At 44.1% G+C, this 23876-nt stretch overlaps 1 protein-coding gene across 2 annotated transcripts; it reads right to left on the bottom strand.

Moving 5' to 3' along the window:
• Positions 1-6689: 6689 nt before the first annotated feature.
• On the bottom strand, positions 6690-21760 carry LHX9 (LIM homeobox 9). Of its 2 annotated transcripts, XM_086617354.1 has the most exons (6): positions 21532-21760; positions 20131-20249; positions 18203-18405; positions 16926-17281; positions 11244-11446; positions 9769-10026 (listed from the first exon to the last, which is right to left on the bottom strand). In XM_086617354.1, exons 1-6 carry the CDS (start codon positions 21758-21760, stop codon positions 9769-9771), a joined length of 1368 nt encoding a protein of 455 aa, XP_086473480.1. The 2 variants fall into 2 exon arrangements, with proteins under 2 accessions (XP_086473481.1, XP_086473480.1); XM_086617355.1 differs by lacking the exons at positions 9769-10026; positions 21532-21760 and adding an exon at positions 6690-6746 and having other exon boundaries at positions 20131-20304.
• Positions 21761-23876: the final 2116 nt, after the last annotated feature.

Here is a 23876-nt window from a genome sequence, read left to right as displayed (position 1 = left end):
CAACTTTTTTTCACAGCTTTCTAAGAGCTGCCCAGGCTGATTCTTGCTTATCCTCTTCATGACTCAAGCACAAATTAAAAACCCCATTGCTTTGTATTCATACATTGGCAGTATAAAACAAAATCTGGGCATCCTTTATTGCTATCTCTGTCCCTCATATAGCTACTTTAAAGTTGTGCTGAATATTAAGTAACATAATTTGGAAGCACAGAAGAAATAACATCTGTTGTAACCTGAAATACCAAAAGTAGGCCTTTTCATTCCATGCCAGTCAGCAAAATAATAATATATGTGTAGAATGTATTTCATATATGGCAGTGACATATTTGCAGGATATTCAAATTATAGTTTCATCCTTTGACCATTTGTGCTCTTGACCATTAACCCAACTGCTTCCATTTGTTCCAACGCTAATTCCTGAGCAAATAAAAGCAAATTACAAGAAGCAAGACAAAATTCAGCAGCTGTAGGGATATTTCACTCGTACTACACTAACATAGCTGAAAATCTTTAAAGTCTTTTAGAAGGAAGCAGAGTTGGTATAAACTATACACTAAGCTCTGATTTTATTGGTTTGTGCCTCTGGTTAAGTTCAGTACCTCAAATAATTCCATTTAACTACATTTCAGCGGTCTTACACAGGATAAGGAAGTTAAAGACATGCATAAATGTTTCCACAACTAGGATTATAACATATGGATGCAAGTTGGAAGTAGAAAGAGAAGCTTAAATTAGTTTTCTTATCAGGGTTCTGCTGCCCATTAGCATTATAGCGTGTTGCACGGGACAGCAGCCTTACGGAGTTCCTGCAGCACACCATCACAAGCCAGGCTCAGTACACTTAAACATAAACATTTTTCTTTTCACCTGGCAGCTCTGAAGCCAGAGCACATTTGCCCTAAGGCTGGCTTAGAGGTTTCATCCCTTCCTTCACCGGAGGCTCTCAGACCCACACTTCCCTCTCCCAACAAGCAGTTCCAGGCTACCGGTGGGTGTCCTGCACACGGGAGGGAAGGTGCCCATGGGCCCGGTGGGAGCTGCCACCCCTCACACAGACGACAGCTGAGCCCTGCAGGGCACAGCCCAGCCTGCCCACGGTGACCCAGCACCACACCAGGGAGGGCTGCAGGTGCCACAGGCAGTGCAGAGAACGACCGAGACCTCCCAGCACAGATGGGCTTTACATGGGCAAAAATGATGCAGAGGAAACATAAATGCTTAAAGATACTGGGGGAAAAAACAAACAAACAAACAAACAAACAAACAGTAAAAGAAACTAGAGGATTCAGTTTGCTTGAAGTAAGAGGTTTTCATAGTTAAATATTATTTAGTTTAAAGACAAAATCCTTCAGAGGCTGAAGGGTGAGGCCTTTGGAAACCAGTTATCGGAGAGCATGTTTCCAAAAAACATTTTTTCCTGTTACTTTTCTCTTCTGAAAACAAACAAATAACCAAAAAAAAGTCCAACCAAACCTCTGGACATTTTTAGAACTGTTCTGAACTTAATCTTAGTTCTGTAAAATTGTTTTTTCACTGATATTATACATTACTTCATTTTTCAGTTTTGCTAAAGACCAGAAAGTCTAACAGCCCATTAAAATGCTATTTTCTGTTTTTTTACAAATCCAAATGAATAAATTAAGGAAATTTAATCAAAAAGCTCCAGGTATCACCAGAATTCAACAGTTCATTCTGGAAATATGTTGAATTTATACAGTTTGAATAGGTTCAAGGACACAGCCATACTTTTGAGTTCTCGGGTTTTAATCTCTTACTGTTATAAGACAATGGGGCAAAAAGATCTCAAGATCTAGATGTTATTTATAAAAGAGATGAGCACTCCAAGTCATTTAGTATTTTAATGCTACTGGTTTAGTGGTAAATTGTTTGGAGAGCTTCTTGAATTGAGTCCATCCACAACAACTGCAGTGGTTTAAAATTAGTGCTTTGAACCACTGATTACTATGTATTTAGCGTCTTGTTAGTCTGCTGTTACAGGTTAAACAGCAGAAGAAAGGGATTCACTCAGGACAATTCTAGCATTGCTGTATGGGGAAAGCAGTCCTGGGCAGATAAACTGTTTCTAATAGCTTGTAATGAACAACAATAGCTCTAACTTCCTAATTTGCTCCAGTCAGATTCAGAAAAAAACATAGCTGTCCAAGGGTTCCATTATTAAGAAAAGTTTTGACAAAGTGGGGTAAAAGATTACTTCAGCTATCATACTTACAGCTTGTCTATGTAACCTCACACATAAGAAGCAAGGCACCTTCAAATAAAAAAGCAGAAAGAAAGCAGTAGCTTCTTTAAGACTGATGTTCAGAGCCTCAGTGCAGCAGCATTTTATATCATATGTGCTGGCAGGCACATAAAAGACACATAATCCCATTCATGCACTTTACAGTGTCCATTTAAATTTCTTTTCTGTAGCCCCCTTTTCCTTATAAAGTCAGAAAACACTCGGCTGGACAGCCAGAAAAGAAAATGAGAAGTATTGTGTAACACTTGTAGCTGCAGCCTGAGCAGTAATTATGCAACTATCTTTGCAGATGAAAAATATTCACCTCCAAGCTGCCAAGTTGGTTACTTTCTAAATTTATCTTACTGTCCCTACCGACACTACATGCGTGGCTCCTTGTTGTGATGGGATATGTGTTTGTTTGGTAGAGTCCTCTTTGAATTAAACTGAAATCATGAGCCTGTATATGTTTATGTCTTAAGATATAATAGTAATCAGGGCTCTCAGCTCTCACCTTTCCTGACGTTGCATTTTATTTTACTGATTTTAGAATATTGGCCAACATTTTGTTATTTTGCTAGATAATTATTCCTGAAAAATTCTTGTTACGGATGATTCTCTATTGCCTTTCAGTTGTGGGATCTAGATGCATGTGGCAACAGCAACCTACTTGGTCATTTACTCTCAGGTAAGTCCAAATTTCTGAAGGAAAACAGTGAAATAAGAATTCATAGGATGACAAATAGAAAACTACCACAACTCTCCCAGTGACTGCTTACATTTGCAGTCTGATAACCATTTCTTAGATTGTTCTTTCCCATATTATTTATTTGCTATATGCAGCAGTCCTACAGATTCAAAACACTGTGCATCTGTTCAGACTCAGAAATATATGTTGAAGTGGGAAGCATATTTAACTTTTATTTTCTAGCAGTAAAATAATGATTGACAGTATTTTTATCCTCTGTTAAAGTCCAATTTGAAAAGAGGACAAACTGGAAAATAACACCGATTTTTGTCAAGCTAGATCAAGCTATCAGTCTAGCCCTCTGATCCTAGCAGTAGCAAATACCAGAAATTTCAAAGGATGCTTGCTCACAATCCCATTTCCAAAAACAGAAGCACACTTGAGCAAGAAACGAGAGTAGGTAAAAAGCTATCATTTCTAATATTAATCAAATTTGTTAAAATTAGAATTGAATGTATTTGATATCATTTGTTATAATAAAATCAATTTGTAGAGGGGAATACCCTTACAGTAACATGCAAGCAATGAATACAATGATTGCAGTAGATTTGTTTTGCTAGATACTACAGGAAAAGCTAGCAAAATAATCTGTACACTTAGATGTTTCAAGCGCTACATTTTTTTGGTCTAAAGATATGAAAAGAGAAAAAACATTCAAAAGTACAAATTCATAACATAAAAACTACTCCAGAAAAATATTTTACTGTAGAGGAGTATCAAAGCAAAAATTATGACAACTGCCTTCGCTAGAACATGTAAGCATGGAGAGTTGCTTCCCATAGATTTGAATGACTTAAATGAATATGAAAGTACTGGTTATCTGAAGGCAAGACAAGGATGTGTATATAGGTATGTGTCGAGATAAGTCTATGTCAAGTGAGAAGCACAGAAGAATTGTTCAACATTGCAGAATAACTGAATAAAATCTCCGACTCTATAGTAGCTTCTGGAAATTCCAGTAGTATAATTTGTGTCCTGTATTTGGGTGAAGGAGGAAGAAATATTTTTAAGTCAATTTAATGCATGTGCCAGGTGCTTGGATTAGCAGCTCTGAAGAATGAAGTCCAAAGCACAGGCGGCATGGCTGTCCTATATATTCTGTCTCATTCTGAAGGTTACACTTTCTGTAGAGGCAAGAGAGTAATTTAATCTCCATGTTCATTCACCTCCTTGCTCAAAGCCCACAGAATCAGAGACACAATATTCACCAATCTCAGTGGGCTGCAGTGTCAGCCTTCTGTCATTTGACCTGGTCCTGCAAGCCGTTTCTCTCCTGGGTAATTCTGAGTGAGGTGTTCTAGGACCAACCAATTTGACTTCTTTTTCGAGAACAGAAATGTAAAGAAATGCTGCATCTAGATGTGGATAAGTATCCACTAGATAGACCCCAAACACTTTTCTCACTTGCAACAATCCTGAAAACCTAAATTTGTACTTGCATTCTCTCAAATGTTGTCTGAAATTATCCCTTTCTTTTCTTTCTCACATAATGCTGCCTTTTCAATATGTTTACTCTCTTAATGCAAGAGACAGATCTTTATCTTTCAAAAAAATTGGATGGGCTAATGCAACTAGTCAGATGAATCACAGCACTGTGTGCAGGACTGTCTCCAAACACAGAATAGTGTTGTTAAGAAAAATCAAACTTTACTGTTTCTAATCAGACACAGAGAAATTAAATTGTCCTGGTTTTACTTTAATCAGTGATGATTTTGCTGTTGACTTCAGTGGAGATACTACCTCATCAGGAATATTTAATTAATTTATTTCTCTAATTCAAATCAAGTGAAAAAAGCAGCACATGAACAATAATTTAGACTAGAAGTATGTCTGTAAGCATTAAAGCAGGGGGAGAAGGAATCCAACTTATTAAAGAATGCAGTGATTTACAAAAGAAAAATTATAGTACACAGTTTTTTCTTGGCCCTAAACACCATCAAGTTCTTTACTTGATTTGAATAACTAATGTTTGTAATATTTTTCTATGGACAACAAGGGGAAACCACATTATGGCTGTGACACAAATAATTGCTTTCCTACATTTACTTACTTTCTGCAGTAATAAAAACACATAAGGCTCAGCTTAAGAATTTCACAATATACTTAAATTTCTGATCAAGCTGATTTGAGCTAAGTCCATCAAGCTAACCTTTTTCAATAGAACTTTACAACATACTATAAAAGTGTTGTTTAAACAATGCTTCCCATAATTGCCACCAATAAATGATACCTTTTTATTGCTGTTAGAACACTCTTGGTTACCAGCTTCCAGAGATCGCTGCAGTAACCTGTACGTAACTTTGTGTTATGTTGTTAATGATTGTATGGTTTTCTTTTTAGAATTCAGAAACTGGAAAAGTTTAAGAAAACATGCAAAATGCTGAGGATACACGTAAGTGAAATATTTAATGTCCATCATTCATAAAAGTTACATTGTTTACATAGGGTTCATTAGTATATAATAAAAATGTCATCTTAATGAAAGATTTTCTGGCAAGTCTTTTATATGTTAATTTATTTAACATACGCTTTGGCTATACAGCTAAATAGGAATATATTTTAAAAAATCTTTCTGCAAATAGTTGCTCAACAGTTACAAAACCTCATTACTAAGAATTGGTTATTGTTACACTTGCTTGTTGGCTTGTAAAAATCATCTGTGATTTGGACTGGACATCTTAGGACCAACTTTTTGTAACATACTTGCTCATTGCATAGTGACCATGTAAACAGCTCAGGGATCCACAAATTATATTCCTGTACTCTAAAAGTAATTGAGGATTTTACACACTGTACTGCTTATGTTTTCTTATATTGATAAAGAATTTGGGGATTGTTTTGTTGCTGATGCTGATGGGAATTTTTTTAAAAACATGTCAATTTTATACAAGAAATTAAAAAATTAAAAAGTTAACACCAAAGGAAATAATTTTGCACTGTGCAACAGTATTGCTACCTCATTCTTTTTGATTTTAGAGATATATAACATATTGGAACTGCACTGTACTGCTCCTTTTCAAAAGAAAAGTTTAAATTAGTTGGAACAATTAGCTATGTGTTTACATAAAGTTAACTATGTTTGCATCAAATAAAATGTTTATTAATGAAAGCTATTATACAAGAAACATCAAAGAGAAATTCATCATACAGAAATGTACACTATGTGTGACAGATGGAAAAGTGCATGCAGATTTGTCTCATTTGGAAAAAAAGAATTCAGAAACAATAGTACTAAATTTACTGGGTTGTGACTCCTATGATCTCAAATGAGTGAAAAGTTCTCTCTGAATTTACAAAAATCCATTTAACAGATATGACTAGTACACATTAGCAAGCAAGTGGAATGAATGCACTCAGATTTTATTTTACAAGTACTTGTGCTTGACAAATGTGATTTTTTTTTTTAAGAAAAGTTTTCTTCAAATATGGGCTGGGTAGATTGCTGCCAGGTTGCTCTGATTTTATACATAGTTTCTCTAAATTTGTTTTTAATACCACACAATTTGTTGAAGCCTTCAGTTCTGTTAATTAGACACCATAAAATAACATATGTTTTGTTAACATTCAGGAAATGACATCAAGTCTTTTATTTTTATTTTTTGGCTCAATAGATTTTTAAATGTATGATTATCATAACCTAATATTGTCTTTGTCTTCACTGCAGTGGATTTCCGATCAAACTTTTCCCCTTCTTTTAATACTTTAGGGAATTTTCAAACGTCGGGATGTTTGGCTGTAATGCCCCATGATTTGTTCTCCCTGAAAGAAATCATAGTGACAATTTATTAAACTACAGAGCAACCTGGCTTTTCGGGGTCTGCAAATCTATTTTGTGTTCAATATACCTAGCATTAAATCCTGATTCATTTCACCATATTATTTAGGTTATATTTGTCATGCAATTACTTTAGCTGCTAGTTTCCTGGCTTTTTTAGAAGTCTAAGAGAGGGTTTCAGTATCAAATCAATGGGGCATTACTTTGCACGTTCAAAAAAGGGGGTTAAAAGGCTAAAATCTAAATTGCACCAGCAGTAGCATATACATTGAATACGAAGAAATTGAAAACATAAGAAGGAACCGTATTTTAAAATATTTTAAAGGCCGTGTTTCTGTGTTTAATACCAATTGTTCATGGGTACCGTAAAAGCCAAGAGACGCACTGGTATATGTAGAGTTTAAATTAAAAAAAACAAAACAAACAAACAAAAAAAACTGATGGGAAATAAAACTCCTTAGATTCAAAATGGTTTATTCACACAAATTTAATAAGATATATCACAATTGTTTGGTCCATAAATATTTAGGGGAAATAGTTTCTATACAATGCATTTATCAATAAACAAAGAAACATGGACAATTTTGCTAGACCACTTACTGTACTATAAACACGAAGCTCAATATATAAGATTATTGGATTTATCAACTATATCTGAAAGAGTGCACAACTGCTTTCTATGACATGTTTGTCCCCTCTAACAGGATACACCATAAAAAGAGTTTCAGAAATAAGAGGTAAAACAGTACAAAACTAGTGAGGTGTCAAAAGGGCTTAAAACAGTTAATTTAACAAACAACACATATATCCTGATTTTTCACAAACTTACTCCCAAGGTATATCATAAGGCACATAGTAGAACTGAGTTTTAATTAGTCTACTTAATAAAGTAGATCTCTAGTACCATATATTGTTCTGTCAAAGAACAAAATTTATAAGTATCAATATTTTTACCTGTAAAAGTGTATTAATAAAGATCTCAGCCTTACCAAGGTCGTTTGGTCTGGTTAGTGGTAAATGCCCATAAGGTAATAGAAATAGGAAAAGTCAAGATTTAATATCCATAGAAGATGATAACCATACTTGCTAAATATATAATGGCAAACACACCTTTCTTCTATTACAGTGTTAACATCTCTTCCATCATCTTTTTTTTAAAAATAAGCTACTTTTCTGTGCTAATTTTCTAAAAACCCTGAGCAAAAATTACAATAATGCACTTTAATGTGGGCAGTGAACTGTCAATATGTAACCACACATTTATACAGCCAAAAAGGACACCTTTGAAATATATTAAATAGCCACTTCGACCACCAAAAAAGAGATTTGATGGTGTCTAAAAAGTGGGGTATATGTGCAAAGTTATTCTTAACAATCCACTAAAAGCAAGACATAGATCTTGACTGGTTTTTGTTCGGTTTTGTTTCTGAGACTCTCCACAATCTAATTGGTGTTCAACTATAATAAAAGGATACAAATGAACATTCACCACTGCCCAGACCATTCAGACTTTTAGCTTAAATAAAATTAAAAAAAGAAAGATCACTATTGTAAACTAAGAAATGTATTCAGATCAGCATCCACAAGGCTTCTGAGTTTAACTGCTTTAAAATTATTCACTGCCAATTCCCATTATCGTAAGAATTTTTGCTAACATTTTTTTCTTTTATACAAAGTTTAAAAAGGTAAAGTATGTGTTAGAGGTATTAATGAACTAAAGATTTCAAGTTCACGTGTTAAACAAAGTGTCCAATACAATCTTAGGAAACATCTAAAGTAAATTCAAAATAGTAACGAAAAAGTCGTACTGAAATCATTTTTCTTAAACATCTTAATAAATTATATTTTGCTTATTTCCATTTTCCCTGAAAAAAGTATGATTTACCAAAACCTCATTTTAACAGTACACATGCATACGTCTTCTTGGAAATTATTTTTGTGCTCACTAAAGTAGCCGAGCAACCTCCTGTTTGCTTTAATGGGCATCAAGGCCATGTAGTGAACTACACTTCTTGTTTTTAAAATTCCAAATCAGAGCTGCTTGACAGATAAAAATGAAAAACCCTCCCTATGAGATATTTCAGATCAGCAGGACCCCTCACTTAGGTTGTTATTCTGCTGTTATTACTTTAATAATATCCTTATGGGAGTGAGCTCATTCTGGAGAGTGTTTTCCAGATCTTGCCTTCTTCATGTACAGGACACAAATTTGGAGACCAACAGCCTGATCTTGCCATCCTCACCCACATGCACTCTCACCATTGGGTCTCTCTCTCCATCCAGGCAGAGCTTTCAGTGGTGGCTAAGAACATCCCAACTGGGTGAAGAACTGGCAGAGGAGCATTTAGCTATCCCAGTGAGACTCCCCAGTGCTCAGGGAGGATCAGGCTTGTGACTAATGCATTAGAAAAAAGCACTGGCACTTGCAGTCTGACTATTCAATGATTAGTTTAATTCATTTTGTATTTATTTTTCAACATTTAAAAAATAAATCATACAAAACTTTTAGATACATTATAAAAATAAGATGAAATTCAGAGTTCTTAAATGCTGTAAGTGAACATACAATCCTGAAGCAGCATTCTTTTGGCTATAATTAAACTTATTTTTATCTGATTATCAAGGAGAGGAAATAATCTTTTTTTTTTGGTGGTGGTGGTGGCAGTAATTTTTTCAAGGTTCTGGAAATAAGTAACATACAATTTTAAGAGGCACTTATTAGGATGATTCATAACCTTCTCTTCAGTTATTTGATGAATTTTTAAAAAATTTGAGTACAATTTAACAACAATAAATGTTCATTTATTATAGCAACATATTACTTCAAACTCATTTGCCAAGTGGCTGCAGATGCTACACATCAAGCTGTTTATTTTCCCAAATATTTTGTGGGTTTCTTTTTTTTTTTAAAAAAAAAGGCTTGAAAATAATAAAAATAATAATTATAATAATAATAATAAAGAAGAAGAGTAAGAATTAAAAAAAAAAAAAAAAAAAACGGAAATGTTAGAAAAGGTTCGTTAAGGTAGTTTGTGAGGGGCTCCCGGGTTCGTGGCTGTCCAAGTTAGAGGTCACTGATGTCACTACAGTGATAGTGGGATTGGTCAGGTCTGTTAAAGTGGTCGCAGTGCCGGGTGGAGTGAGTGCGCCGCTGTCTGCTGAGGGCGGTGCCGGAAGTGAGGTGCCGTCAGCTTTATCGACACCCCCATTCTCCTGCCGCAAAAGGTTCCTTCTGAATTTGGCTCTTGCGTTTTGAAACCAAACCTGCAAACCAATCCCAATTGATTTCTTTACCGATGCTTGTTTTGTTTTGCTTATTTTCGTCTTCGTTCTTGCTTTTAAGTAATTTTTTGATGTTTGTTTTTGTGTGGCAAATCAACTAAGTCACTCTACAGCTCCACTTGCTACTGGCGGTATTGGCTCTTTCACAGACAGGACCCTGCATAGGAAGCCCAGTGCTACGCGCACTCACTGGAACGTTGCAGCCCAGTGTGCAGACCTCATAGGGCAGCCTTAAGAAAAATCTGCTCACTCGCTCACCCGAGGAAAGCAACTTTCTTGATGGCCATGTAGTGTACTCTCTGGTTGGGTAGGTTTGGGGTCAAGACATGACAAAGTTTGAGGTGAAGAATGGATGAGCAGATTTTTGCCAAGGCTGGAAGTTTGTCTTGATCATTTTAAAAGGCTGAAGAGGAAGGAGTGGTGGTTACACCATCCCTATCATAAAGATTGTTGACATGGGTCACCTAGTCTTTCTGTTCTGTAAGGTTCACTAAGAATATTTTAGGTGACTTGTAACACGGACAAATAATTGCCGCTAATAGATTCTCCTTCTACCTGGATCGCTGCCCTTCTTTGACACTCTGCATATAATACACACCTTGCTTTAACTTCACTGAGCTAGCACATAACGTACAGGCATTTTTTCAGTGCCATTTGCAGGGCTGTCCTTCACAGGGAAGTGAGTTTTTGCGACATAGGCTCTTAATAATAACAATTGTCTAACAGGCATTGAGAGAGGGAGCCAGCTGGTCCTGGAGGATCATGTTGTTCAAAGCTTGCTTCCTACATATTAGGGGATCTGCTCACTGAGAGGCCACATTAACTACTTCAGGAGAGCCCAAAGGCTCCACCCAATGTGTATAAAATGAGTAGATTTGATACCTCTACCCGTAATAAGGTCACCACAGAGAGACTACAGATCCCGGGATGTCTACTGGGTTGGTAGGCTCTGGAGATAATTTTCTCATGTTGAGGATGCAACTAATTACAAATCACATTTCAGTATTTGGCTGCCTGGGGGTAGGAGGGCGTACATTTGGCACTCCTGTCATATAATACCATACCCCTCTGCACACCCACTAGGGACACATCTAGCAAAAGCATTTCTACATACATAGTTATCGTTACACGTAAGGGAAATGCTATTGACTGGCAGGGGTAGGGGAAAATTCTGTCAAGCCTGTGATGTGGCTTCTTACCTGAAGAACTCTCTTGGTCAGGCCTGTTTTCTGGGCAAGCTGCTTGAGGTCCTTGGCATCTGGGTTGTGGTTGATAGCAAAGTAGGACTTCATGGTACGAAGCTGGTGGTGTTTGAAGGAGGTGCGCATGCGCTTTGTCTTCTGGGATGGGGGATAAGGCTGCTGGTCTCTGTCCAGGTGATCTGCCTCATTCTCATTACAACCTGTTCAATAAACAAAATTAAACATGGAGTTAGTGGCCATGCATCATATAGGATAAATCAATCAAGGCAAAAATCTTGGGTCACATACTGTCTGGAAGGAAGGAAGCAAGCAAGAAAGGAAGGAAGGAAGGGCTAAGATGGTGCAAGGATAAGTACAGATGTGGTAATTAAACGAGACAAAAAAGATCCAGAACACAACCTTTTCCTGTTCTCAAAACATGCTATGTCCCCCAGGCCTGTACCTGCTAAGGGCAGACTTAGAAAGTTCTCTCTCCTTTGGCATTTATTTTCAAACAAGTCTTTTCCCTGTGGTGTTGGTTTTGCTTTGGGCGTTCAAAGAGTCATTTGAAATCTCATTCAGATTTTGAAATCTCACTCATTGAAACACTCTTAGCTTGAGAGAAGAATAAAGGTCAAACCAGCATTTTGAATGTTCCTGAGCTTTTCCCCCAAATCACAAGCACCTATAAAAAGACATGTACAGCAGGAAAGTTCGTTGTGACAGTTCATCAAGAAAGCACAAAATCTGGAGTTTTTTTCTGATAAAATAAATGCTTTTGGACTCTGCCTAGGAGTTTATATGAACTGCTCAAAGACCTTTGTCTGTAAACATGTCTACAAAGCAGCTGCATCAAGGCTTGATCCAGTCCCTCAGTCTCAATCCCAATCAGCAGTAGCTCTAAGTCAGTAACTGATTTAGGATGTTTCTATAAGCAACCAACCAGTGGCTTAAACTTTAAAAGAGTTTCCCTGCTTTCCCTGTTTCAGGATTTTCAAAGTGCCTATGAAAGATGAATTTGTTTCAGATTATATTGTTATGGGTGTGTATTGTACACAACAGTTGCAGCCATTGGGGAACCATGACATCATTGCTTCGTATTGGGGAAAGGAATGACAGTATTGGCGAAAAAATGTAAGACTGACACCTATATTTTTCTTTTCGGTGTAAGAAAAAAATAGGTTAATAGTTTGTGGGATCTCATTTTATAAAGATAACTCAGTCACACAGGAGAAAATTAATGGTGTCATCATAGCAGGGAATATTAATTAAAGAATAGCTAATTAAAAATTATTCAGAATGTCTGTAAACTAGACCAAGTTTCATTAGTTGCTCATTTGAATTTTTGAACTGCTTTCCAATAGTTATTGGATTGTTTACTAGGCCTAGTTGATCCCTGTTTCTCAAAAAAAAAAAAAAAAGAAAAAAGAAAAAAAGAAAAAAAGAGCGAGAAGAAGAAAGAGAGAAAGCACAGAGTACAGACAGACTGACATTGACAACGCTAAAAACAGAGGCAAAGCAACTTGAAACCAAGAGAAAATAAAAAGCTTCTTGATGGTGTTTTCTCTTTTGAATTATAAGACAAGTCAACAAGAACAGATGCTGGTAAGACAACACTTTGACAGAAAATCAGGTGAATATTTAATTATAGCTAGATTTGCTTCTAATCTTGGTAAGAAGTATATCTGCCCTTTCAAATAAAGTAAGCTGACACTTCTGAAAATACCAGGAGTTGAAAGTTGCCTTAAAAACAATTTCAGACCAGATTTGGATTGTATTTACTACTTGTTTTCACAAGCAATCGCACTGCCTTCAATGAAACTACGTGGGCCATAACTTATGAGCTGACATAAATCAGAGTACCAGAATCCAGTCCTCAGGTTTACTTCAGAGAGTTGCAAGCTGTTTGTTTGTGTTGTTTTCCTTGGGTCGCTCAGGTTTACAGCAGCAACATGAACTTTCTCAGACTTCTCTGTCCTGCTTACAGCCTTTGTTTCAGTGATCTCCTTTTTAATCTGTGATCTACTTTATTTTGGCTGTTACTTTAGAGAGAAAATGGGAAGAGGACCCTGAGCATCCTTAGACAATCCTAGTTTAGACAATGATTAGCTCACTCTCTGTTTTAAATGGGTGAAACAGCCTTATGTGGTTTGGCCACATCATAAAGCAAAGATTTACACCATAGCCTGGAGAACTAAGGGAAAGTTAAAAATCGAGCAAGACAGAATTGCTCATTTCTTTGCAGCCTGATTGGGAGATTGTTTAATTTTGCTCTGGAAAGAGCTAGAGCTAAAACAGTTTTCTTTTTATTGCCAAGAGTTCTTCAAGTGAACTCTTCATAGTTTTTCACACATACACACACACACACATACATGTATATAATGAAATAAAGTAAACAGCTCTTCGAGCAACAGCTGTGTAAAATATTTTCCTAGGGAAATCTTCTTCACCATCTCATTTCTATATCCTGTGGGCTGTAAGTCAACACAGTTTCCCTCAAAATACATATTAATTCTATGATATAAGAGGTAACATAGAGAAAGCCTTGAATGTTTTAAGTACTTTTGAATAGTTTCTTCCATTTTTCACATTAATTCCAGACAGCTCGCAAGTATGAATGGCTTTTACCTCATAACATTTTGAGTTATTTATTGTTGCGTTTCCACTTTACAACCGAGGAGCTGAGAAACAGAAATTAAAATACTAAACAAAATACAGAATAGAAAAGCTGTTGCAGATCCAGCAGCAGAATCTGATTTTCCATTCTGGCCCTGTGCTCAGCTCCCCTGAAACAAAATGTGCGCGCAAACCCGAGCCAGGTACTGCCGGATGGCTTGTGAATACGTGTATGTTTATGCTCAGCTTGGTGAAGTTTTTAGCTTAATCAGAGTTAGTGCACTGTTTGTTTTTTAAAGTCTAATTCATTTTCCACAATGGCTCGCCATGGCGATGGTACCACTCTTTTGGTGAGATAGCGGTTTGGTTTAAGTTAAACTCCTGGTTCTCACCAAACACTGAGCGACAGGAGTCAACTTTGCTGTCCCTTAGGAGCTGCCTGCTCAGAGGCGGAGCGCTGCCTCCCGCCCCGGGCTGCTTTAGCGCAGAGAGGCGACGTACGGCTCGGGGCTGCCCCTGTGCCCCCCGGGGCTCCTGCCCGAGCCGGGGACGCCCCGGGGAGCCCGGGCTGGCAGAGGAGAACCGCGCCGCTGCGCGACCCCGCCGGCCCTGCGCGCCCAGCCCGCGGTGCTGAGCCGCGCCGGGCAGGTTGCGCCGGGGCTGCCCGCTGGCCCGCCGTGCCGGAGGGCACCGCGTCCGGCAGCGAATGCCCGGGAGAAAGGGCAGGGCCCGCCCGCGGGCTGCGGGCTGCGTTACGGACGGGGTCGTGCTCCTGATCCCACCCGCGTCCCGCTTCTCCCTCTGCAGGCGGCAGTCGTGTATCCAACATTTCATCTGCTGCGGACTGGTTGCCCTTTGTGAATGACTACGTGCGAGAGCAGTTACTGAATCACAGGGCAGGGAACGAAAAACGCGTGCAGGAAAGCGGCTGCCAGTTACTTAGAGTTGGGTGGTGGGGGTTTTTTTTGCTCTCGAGAAGCGATTTCGCCCGCTGCAACTCATTTTGTAACTGTCAGGGAGTCGCTTGCCGGCCCCTGGGCCTGGAGCGCAGGGGTTCAATGGGCTGGAGCCGTTTGCACCGGATGCGCAGTTTGGCTGCAAAATGTATTTTCTCGAGACCATGTGTCAACCCTGGGCATTGCTAGATAACACTTTTTTTAAAAAATCACGGCCCTAACAGATCAAATTTCTCAGCCATCTAGACTGAGCCCAAAGCGCCAGATTAGAGCGGCTTTTTTTTTTTTTTTTTTTCTCCGTTGCACGGAGGATCCTGTGAGATCTCAGCGAAGTGAGCTGTGAAGTGAGCTGTACTTTCATACCGGGTAGTGCTTTTTAATCTCGTGTAGAGTCAGTGGTACATCTTATATGCCCCATTGTTGTAAAGAAGGAGAGCTATAAGACTAGCACACGAAAACGGTGACAGCGTTCGCAAAAACGTTTCCCTTGAGTCCTGACCTAAAGTTTAAGGGAAGTTTTATCATATCCACAACTTTTCATCTTTCCCTGATTTCTGTTTCTAAATCTAACGGTAAATTTTCCCTGTAAATATTTCCAGGTAGGGATCTGGGGAACTGGGCGATGGTGTACGGATCAGAGACAGTACGGACCGCCGCACGGGCGTACGGGAAACGCACCAGTCGAAGCCGGGACTGAATGAAGCCTGGCTGCGCTACAGGTTCCCTTTTCTTTAGCAGCTTTCAGGATTGATTGGAAACCGCTCCGTAGCCAGGGATTCCAATGTCATTTTCAATTAACAAGGAACAATTAGCACAGTGATTACCCTGGCTCCAAGGTCTACGCATCAGAGGAGATGAAATGGCCTCGCACAGCTACCCAGTTCCCAGCTAAAGCCCGTTTCACAAGCAGCCCCGGAGGAGGTGCCGGGGGAGGGATGGAGGGGGCTTGCGGGGGGGCGGGCGGGGGAAGTTTGCTTCTGAATCTCACTGGCGGCGGGTTGAACTTGAGTGGAGGGGAGAGAGCTCCGGGCCGAAATCTCTGCACTTTTATCGACCTGCGTTTGTTGGAAGGGGAGGCCCTGACCCCTCTCCCGGCTCCCCGGCGGGGCCGGCGCCTCGCAGTGCTCGTCCGCTGCCCAGCCCGGAGCCCTGGGGCCGGAGCCCTGTCTCCCCGCTTCATAGGGAAACCCCTTACACCACTCTTGCGTCCCACATCTTTCTTGCCTCGTTGCCGTCCATGGGGAGCTTAAGTTTCACTGAAATAATTTTTGGAGTCGGTAGCTTGTTAATTCGGATTTACCCTTATTGCTTTTGTCTTCCATTTAATGAAACGCCGCTTAAACTTCTTGATCATACCTGAAACTCCTCTTCCCCCTAGCACTGTGTGTTTAGGCACGGTTTGGGCCCTTAAGTCACTGGAGTTAGAGAAGAAAGTTAATACGGGGCAATACTTGTTCCTTTCCTACCGTTGAGAGAGCAGAAAACATTCTCCTTAATTGCATTTGTTAGGGCTTAGTTACAGTGAACAACATTTATTCGTTGGCCTCTTGTACAGTTTGATCGTTTATGTGCCAGTAGAACAGGATAATTTAGCCTGAAGAATTAATTACTATGAATTGGTTATCTGTAACGAGTTACATACATACTGCATTGGCATTGTAGGAGCCATATATTATATATATATAAATACACTATGTTATACTGTAACTTTTATTCCTTTTTTTTTTCCCTGATCCATTTGGTTGCTTCTAATTTGAGGTCTAACGGGTGAAGCACTTTTTGCTGATAAAATACGGATAACGATAACAGTATCTCTGAGATTCCTACAGAGAAAGAACGCTGTGGTTTTGGGGTTGGGGTTTTTTCTTCCTTTTCCTTTTTTCTGTCTTTACCCTGGGAAGTGGCTAAGTTTGGGTGTTTGACATTAATAGGCAAAGACAGCCTTTGAGGAGGGCTGCTGTTAGCTTTCCTGCAAACGCTCCAACCCTCAGAGGGCTGTTTGTTTGATTTTCCAATGGTTAAGCAAGATTTGGCCTGGCTGAGTTACTCACGCACTGCCTAGCTGAGGGGAAGCCCGAGAACGCTCTTTTCAAAGGAGCAGAAGGCAGGTTCGCTGTGTGTTTCCCACCTGAGTTGTAGTTGACGATGTCCACTCCCAAGGCAGGGCTCTTTCGTTTCCTGGGCCTCCCCTTCTGGACTGTGCCAGTGCCGTTGAAGTAAGGCAGGGCCAGCCCTCCGCTCTTGGCAGCCAGCTCGGTGTAGCTCAGCTGAGGGGGATATTCTCCTTGCAAAAGGGACTCGAAGTGGGCCCTGCAGTAAACCAGGTTGTCCTTCATGCCAAAGTGATCGCCTGTGGTCAGAGTCTTGTTGCAGGTGGTGCAGGTGAAGCAGCTCAGGTGATAAACCGACTCCCTGGCTCTCATGACCATTTCAGAGGCTGAGATCCCAAGGTGGCAGCGGGCACATCTCTGCACGGAGAACCTTCTGAAGGAAACAGAAAAGTGGGCATCAACTAGAAAGGTAAAGGCAGACCTTGCCCCAGGGCCGCCCACCTGCCCTCCCGGCCGCGGGAGGTCCGCAGGGACCCTCCCTCTCCCTGCCGGGGTCGCGCCCTCCCCGGCCCCGGCACGGCCCTTGTCGCCGGCGGTGGCCCCTGGCCTGCGTGGTCCCGGCGCTCCGCTCGTCGGGATCACCGCCGGGGAGCTCGCACCGGGGCCCCGGGGGAAGGGCCTTCTGCCAGGCCGGCCCGTTCCGTTGGCTCGGGACTCGTGGCGTGCGGCAGCCGCCCCGCTGCCCGCGCGCACCGAACCGGGCGGGCCGGGGCCGGGGCCGGCAACAGGCAGCCCCCGCTCCGCGGGAGCTCGCGGGAAGGCGGGAAGGGCCGCGGGGAGCTGAACCCCGGGAAAGCCGAACGCACGGATGAACAGTGCCCACTCCCGGGGCCCGGCCGCCGGGCACCCTCGGCGGGACAGCCGCGGGGCTGGGCAGGGGGCAGCGGGCTCCCGCCCGGGCGGGCTCCGCCGCGGCTCGCCGCCCCTCCCGCCGCGCCGGCCCCGGGGCGCGCTCCCCGGCCCGCGGAAAAACCGGCAAGCTACGGACAGAGGGAAACGTCTCTTGGGTCTTACGCTGGTATTTACGGAGGGAAACCACGGAGCAGCGGGAGACCCGAGGTCGTCTCCTTCGCCTGTTGTGTACCGCCACACGTGCTCAGTCGGCGTGTCCCCCTGTCCATCCGTTCGGCTTTCAAACGTGCGAGACTTTTCGGAGGGGACACGTTTTCAGGATTAAGGAATCGCTGACTGCAAAAAGCTACCTTTGAAAGCCCATGTGGAGAAAAGAGCGTTTCGGTTCATACTGCCTTGTGAGGGGATGCGCTTTTGAACCCATGGGGACTGATTGCTGTACCTGTAGTAATCCTCCTTGCAGTAAATACTGCCGTCCTTGGCAAAGCAGGTGAGTTCTGACTCCAAAGCCAGTTTACATTCACAGCACTTAAGACACCTGAGGTGCCATTGTTTGTCAACAGCCAGCAGGTAATATCTGTCTGAGATCTTCCCTCCACAACCAGCACACAAAGCAGGCTTCTCGGGGCTCATGGGGGGCATGTTCTGCAAAACAACCACACCACAAGGGGATGAGACAGGGAGAGAAACACAGGCAGGCACTCCGGGCTGGGGACGGGATCCTGCGCAGGGCCCGGGGCTTGTACAAAGAGACTGCTCTCTGGGACCAAACTCTCTGCTCCCGGCGGGCAGTTTGAGGGCGAACCGGGGCCATCCTCGCTAGGAAGGTATTTACTGGGATTCGGCTTTCGTGTTTATCCCATTAAACCTTTTCTAACGATCTAATGTCATTTCAATATGTGAAGGCAACTGATTAGGCCTCAGTAAGAAAAGGAGAGCCCATTCTTTTCTGAGGTCCCGAAGTTAAAGTCTGCAGCTTCCTCATTACTTTAGCGTTTTAATTTTAGTGCACTCCACGAGAACGGTATTTTAAAGTAGGAAAATACCGGTTTGCTGCCCCAAAAGTTTATGGCAGAGGGTGCAGGCTTGCACCGATTTTCCGGTAAATTTTCACCCGTGTTTAAACCAGCCAAAATTCCATATCCAAAGATAACCAGGCCCTTTGGAACAGAAGTAAGAGAAAGGAGACAGGTGGACGGTGTAAAGAGCAGTGAGCACGAACGCTCACCACCCTGCCTGGGGACGTGGACAGAAATGTGGCACAGGCTGGTTTCAGCTAAAATTAGCATCTTTTCATCAGTAAACTTCTGCAAGTCCCCATTAATCTGCTCCCCACGAGGAGTGTCGCTCGGGACAAAGGGAGACGGAGGGACGACGGAGACAAAAAGCTCTGCCGTGAAACTTGGGGCAGCGTTTGCTGATAAACGAACAGGGAAAAAAAAAATATCCCGAACATCTTGTTCTAAAGTCGCAACTGTTCTAAAGTGGCAACTCCGCATTCACTTTCCAAACTGAAGTTGTGCTCCTCGCCCCCTTTTTTTTTGCAGCAATTGAAAAGGCGAGTTGAATTTACATTGCAAATCCTCACATAACAAAGCAGGAGTTTATTTAAGAGAAGGGGGGAAGGATCCTGTGGCTCAAAGCCTTAAAGCAGTTTTCCAGGCCGTTACTTTGTGTGCAGAGCCTTGTGCGCGATCGGCGGAAGCCCTACAAGTTGGAGAAAGGGAGATCTCGCTTTGCACAAAACGCAGCGTGACACTCTGTTTCTCCGCCATCCGTTAGTACATTTATGAAGACTTTGGTCCTTTGACTAAGAAAAGAGGAGATGCTACTGCTCAGCAAAGTAGTCGGCGGGCATAACGGTCAGAGAGAGCGGTGCCTCTTTGTATCAATCCCACGCTTCAGACCAAAAATGGTTACGAAAAGTAAGCGGGTCGCGGTTTGCGGTTAATTTAGGAGGTGCCAGGAGTGCTAAAAAAAAAAAAAGTCGAGTACACCTCAGAAACTCCAGCTGCAGACCCACTCGGACGGGGCAGAGCGCCCGCAGCGAGCCGAGCAGGGCCAGAAGCTGCTCCGCTGCGCGGACTGAGACGCGTCCCTGTAACCATTTAAAATATTTGTTCCCCGTGGCTCCAGAGAGCGCACGCAACGACATCGGTTAGACAAATGCATGACTGAGCCTGGCCAGCACAGCACCCAGCATTCCGGGTGGGTTTACAGGGAGCCTCGGAAGGGTCTCTACAAGCAAGGGGTGGCAGGGAAGGGGCAGGGGAAAGCAGCGTCTTTCTCTTCCCCGAAGCCAGGGACTGTCCCGCTGCGGGTCCATGCTTGCAGGAATCCCCTTTCAAAGAGTGCCAACTCCTTTCTTACCGTTTCTCGGCCGTTCATCTGTCCCCCTTTGGCCAGGCGGGACTCGGTCTTGGATCGCCTCTCCATCTCCTCCATGATTCCCTGGATATGGCCTCCGGAGATCCCGTGGAAAAGCATGGCTGGGGGACGGAAAGGACAAGTATTTTCTTCTGCTCTGCACCCTACTATTTCCATATACAGACCCCAGAGTCTTTAGATCATCCAAAACGTTTACACCGAGGCGCACAGCGCAGGGAGGGAGGTTGCAATAGGAGCTTCTCTTTGCACAAGCACCGAGGGCTTCCTGAAGATGTGCAGAAAACAAACAAGGGGAGAAAATGTAATAATAATTAATTTAAAAAATAAAATAATAAAAGCGAGCTAAAGGGTCTGTTACTGTTCTGGAGAGCTGGGGCTCCTGACTGGAGAGACTTGGACCTGGGGCAGTAGAATCGGTCGGGAAAGGATATAGTTTTGAATACAAAGAAAGCAAAAAGAAGTGCTATTTTCAGCAGTCCCTGGTTGCTTTAAAGTTCCCAGTGCCTGTAGGTTGGATTTGGGACTGCTGCTTTCCGGAGCTCTGTCCAATTTGTTAAGAGACTAAAGCCAGCCCATTTTTGATAATTTAGTAGGAGGAGTTCTCTCCCTTGAGCTGCCACTGATTTTTATTCAGACAACAAAGACCTGTCATACTCCTCTCAACCCCTAGTGATGGGCAAGCAGTGACAAACATTACAGTCGGGGCTGTGGGTGGGGTGGGGTTTATTACCTCCCCCAAACGCAGAGTCCCGGGAGTTGGCCGCGACAGCGCCTGGCGTGGGGCAGGGCGGCCCGGGCCGCCCCCCCCGCTCCCCCCGGGGCCGCGCCGCGCCGCTCCGCGCGGGGGAAGCTGCGTTCCGCGGCCCCTCGGGCTGGCACCGCCGCGGGAAGGGGAGAGGGAGGAGAAGCGCCGTTGCGGGCCAGCCGAGGCGGGACGGATCGGCCAGACCGCTCCCCGCGCCCCGGGCCCGGGCGGCCGCGGAAGGGGTGTTAGGCGGGACGGTGAGCGGGGGCTGGGAGGCAGGGGGGCACGGCGTCGCCCGCCCAGGTTCCGGACGGATCGAGCGCTTACTCGGGTTCCACCCGCCCTGCTGCCACCGAGGAGCGCCAGCCCCGCGGGATCCCGGCCGTATCCGCATCAGGGCCTCCGGCACCCTCCGCGGGCAGCCTGCGGGGCCAGCCCCGGCCGCCGACGGGGCGGGGCGGGCGCGGAGCGGCGCGGAACCGTCCGGGGACGCCCTCGCAGGGCTCTAATCTCGCCTTCTCGTCCGGCTAGGGGCTGCGAGCGATCTTTGTGTGCAGGGGACTGGGCTGTGCATTCTTCCCCGGCTAATCTCTGTCCCTCTGCTCCCCCTCCCCTCCTTTTCCCTTTTTCCTACTTACTTTTCACACCACTCTTCCTTGCCTTTCCCTGGAACAGCTGCCGGCTGTTTCCTGACACCTCGATCCCTACTGAAGGATCTTCCTGGCGGCAGTTCTGCGCGCCCTGTTCCCTGGGGGACGCTCCACACCAAACCCGAGCACGACTATTGAAAGAAGTACCCCAGCCCCCACTTCCTTTCCAAAGCATCCCAGAGACATCCTCAGGGGCTCCTCGAGTCACCTCTTCCATGTAACCCAAGATTCAGGCAGCCAGTTTCCTCCCTTCTCTTTCCCCCTAAGTAGCTAAAATTAATGTTATTTGCAGATTGAATGTTGCTACATTCCTCCGAGTGCCAGAATACAGCTCATAAAACACAATTTCACACAAAGATGAAGTCAATCAAGTGAAATAAGCCGGGATTTTTTTTTCTCTGTTGGCACACTAGACCCTGGACAGCAGGGCTGCTATTTACTGTAAGTAATGTAATTAGCCCTTTTGGATGGAAATCAATGTGTTGTATGAGTGTGTGTGTTTTAATAAGAGAGTAATAGCTATAAAACCGACTAGACTCAAAGGAGTAAGGGAATCTCCCTTAAAACGGGTAGATCTCTCCACAAGCTGTAGTCTCCTGCAGAGCACTCTCGGCCTGAGGAGGGAAGGGGGGAAAAAAAAAAAAAAAAGAAAGGAAGAAAAAAAAACAACCTCTGTGTGTGGGGAAGGGGAGGGAGAGACAGGCTTTCCTTGGAGAAAACAAGTCAATTAGCACAAGCCATCAGGAAGAAATAAATAAGGTGATTCAGTCCGGGACACGGGAACTGTTTGCTCGGGATCCCCTCCTTCCCGTCGTTCCTCCGCCGTGCCCCGACTGCTCCGGGAGACGGGCGAGGGTCCTGCTCTCGCACTCCCAATCCCGCGGGGAGCAGGAGCACAGCCGGCAGCCCACGCGGGGCGGGCGCGGCCCGGGCGGGCCGCCGGGACCCGTTGCGGGGACGGCGGCTTTGTCGAGCGCTGCGGAGCCGCCCGGGAGGAGGGAGGGAGGGAGGGAGGGAAGGAGCCCGCGCGGAGGCTCGGGAGGAGGCGGACGCGCTCCGGGAGGGGGTAACCCCTGTGCAGAAGGGTTCGCTCCCCGCACACCCTGCGCCTACGAGTTGCCACGGCGTGCGCCTACCTGGCATGGGCGATTGCAGTGGCTACTGTGGACAGAGGTGAAAAAATCTCACTTAGAGATGAGTTCATTTCTAACAGTTGCAATATGATCTTTCCGCTCTTTTGGCACGTTCAGGGATGATGTTGTTTGGTTGTTTTTTTTTTTTCCTTTGAACGAAATGTTCTTTTATTCCCGTCCAGCTATTTTGCCAAGAGTAACTCACCCTGCCTCAGTTCCGTGTTGTGTTTGCTCTCTTGGACATGATATGCCCTCCCTGTGTTGCTAAAGATACCCCCGCGTGTGCCAGGCAGAGATACCCGCCGAAACCGTCCCTGCAGACCCCCTCGGAAGTGCCGCCGCCCCGCCGTGCCCGCGCCCCTGCCGGGCTGAGGACAGTCAAACTCATCGCGCCCGCTGGGAGTGCGGAGAGGAGGGGTCTGGGGGGAGCTCCCGGGGGGCGCTGGGCCCAGCTCCCTCTGGGCGGCTAAAGTGGGGCTACTGTTCACCCCGAGCGGACTGTGCCTCCGCCCCGGGTGCTCCGGGTGCGGGCACCGCTCCCCTCTCCTCCCACTTCCCTGACATTCGCTCAGGGAATCGCTGTCCGCAGGTGCAGTGGCAAAGCGTCGGTCCGAGCCAAACCAAAAATATTGTTTGTTAAATTCCCATCTCTATCTTAGCTCGTCGGCGCCGTTAGGAATAATTGGGCAGACTCATAACAAAACTCAGAAATGACTAAACTTCCTCCGGTTGGGCACACTTAATTAATTAGAGGGTCCTTTCTTTCTGCTCCATCAGGTACGGTTAGGGACACGCTGCAGCGACTGCTGCTCCAGTAAAAGAGGCCAGGGGTTTCCAAGGCGTTTTCTGATTAACATCCTAATGTTGGCAGATCACTTCTTACCTAAAGGGACACTAAAAGTTCGTTGCTAGCATCAAACGTGACTTCTCCGTTTCCAAAAGGCCTGTAGAAGATCAAGGTAAATCTACTTCAATGTTCCTGAGATCTCGTTTCTCTCTGCAAATGGAAACTCCGCCGCTCTAAGGCAGGCTGGTAGCGAGAGGTTGCCATTACAGCAGGAGGGTCTCTATATAGTTTTGCTGGTTTGCTTAGGGAGGGGAGAGAAAAGCTCACCAAGAACTCGTCAGGGAATCTAAAACCCAAATCTACTGGTTTATCCCTTATGAATCCATCTGCATTAGCACTTCACCTCCGAACGT

Source organism: Tauraco erythrolophus, chromosome 10, assembly GCF_009769465.1.
Source record: "Tauraco erythrolophus isolate bTauEry1 chromosome 10, bTauEry1.pri, whole genome shotgun sequence".
NCBI lineage: Eukaryota > Metazoa > Chordata > Aves > Musophagiformes > Musophagidae > Tauraco > Tauraco erythrolophus.
The sequence above is the reverse complement of the archived record's forward strand: the minus strand, read 5'-3'. Positions and strand labels throughout refer to the sequence as shown.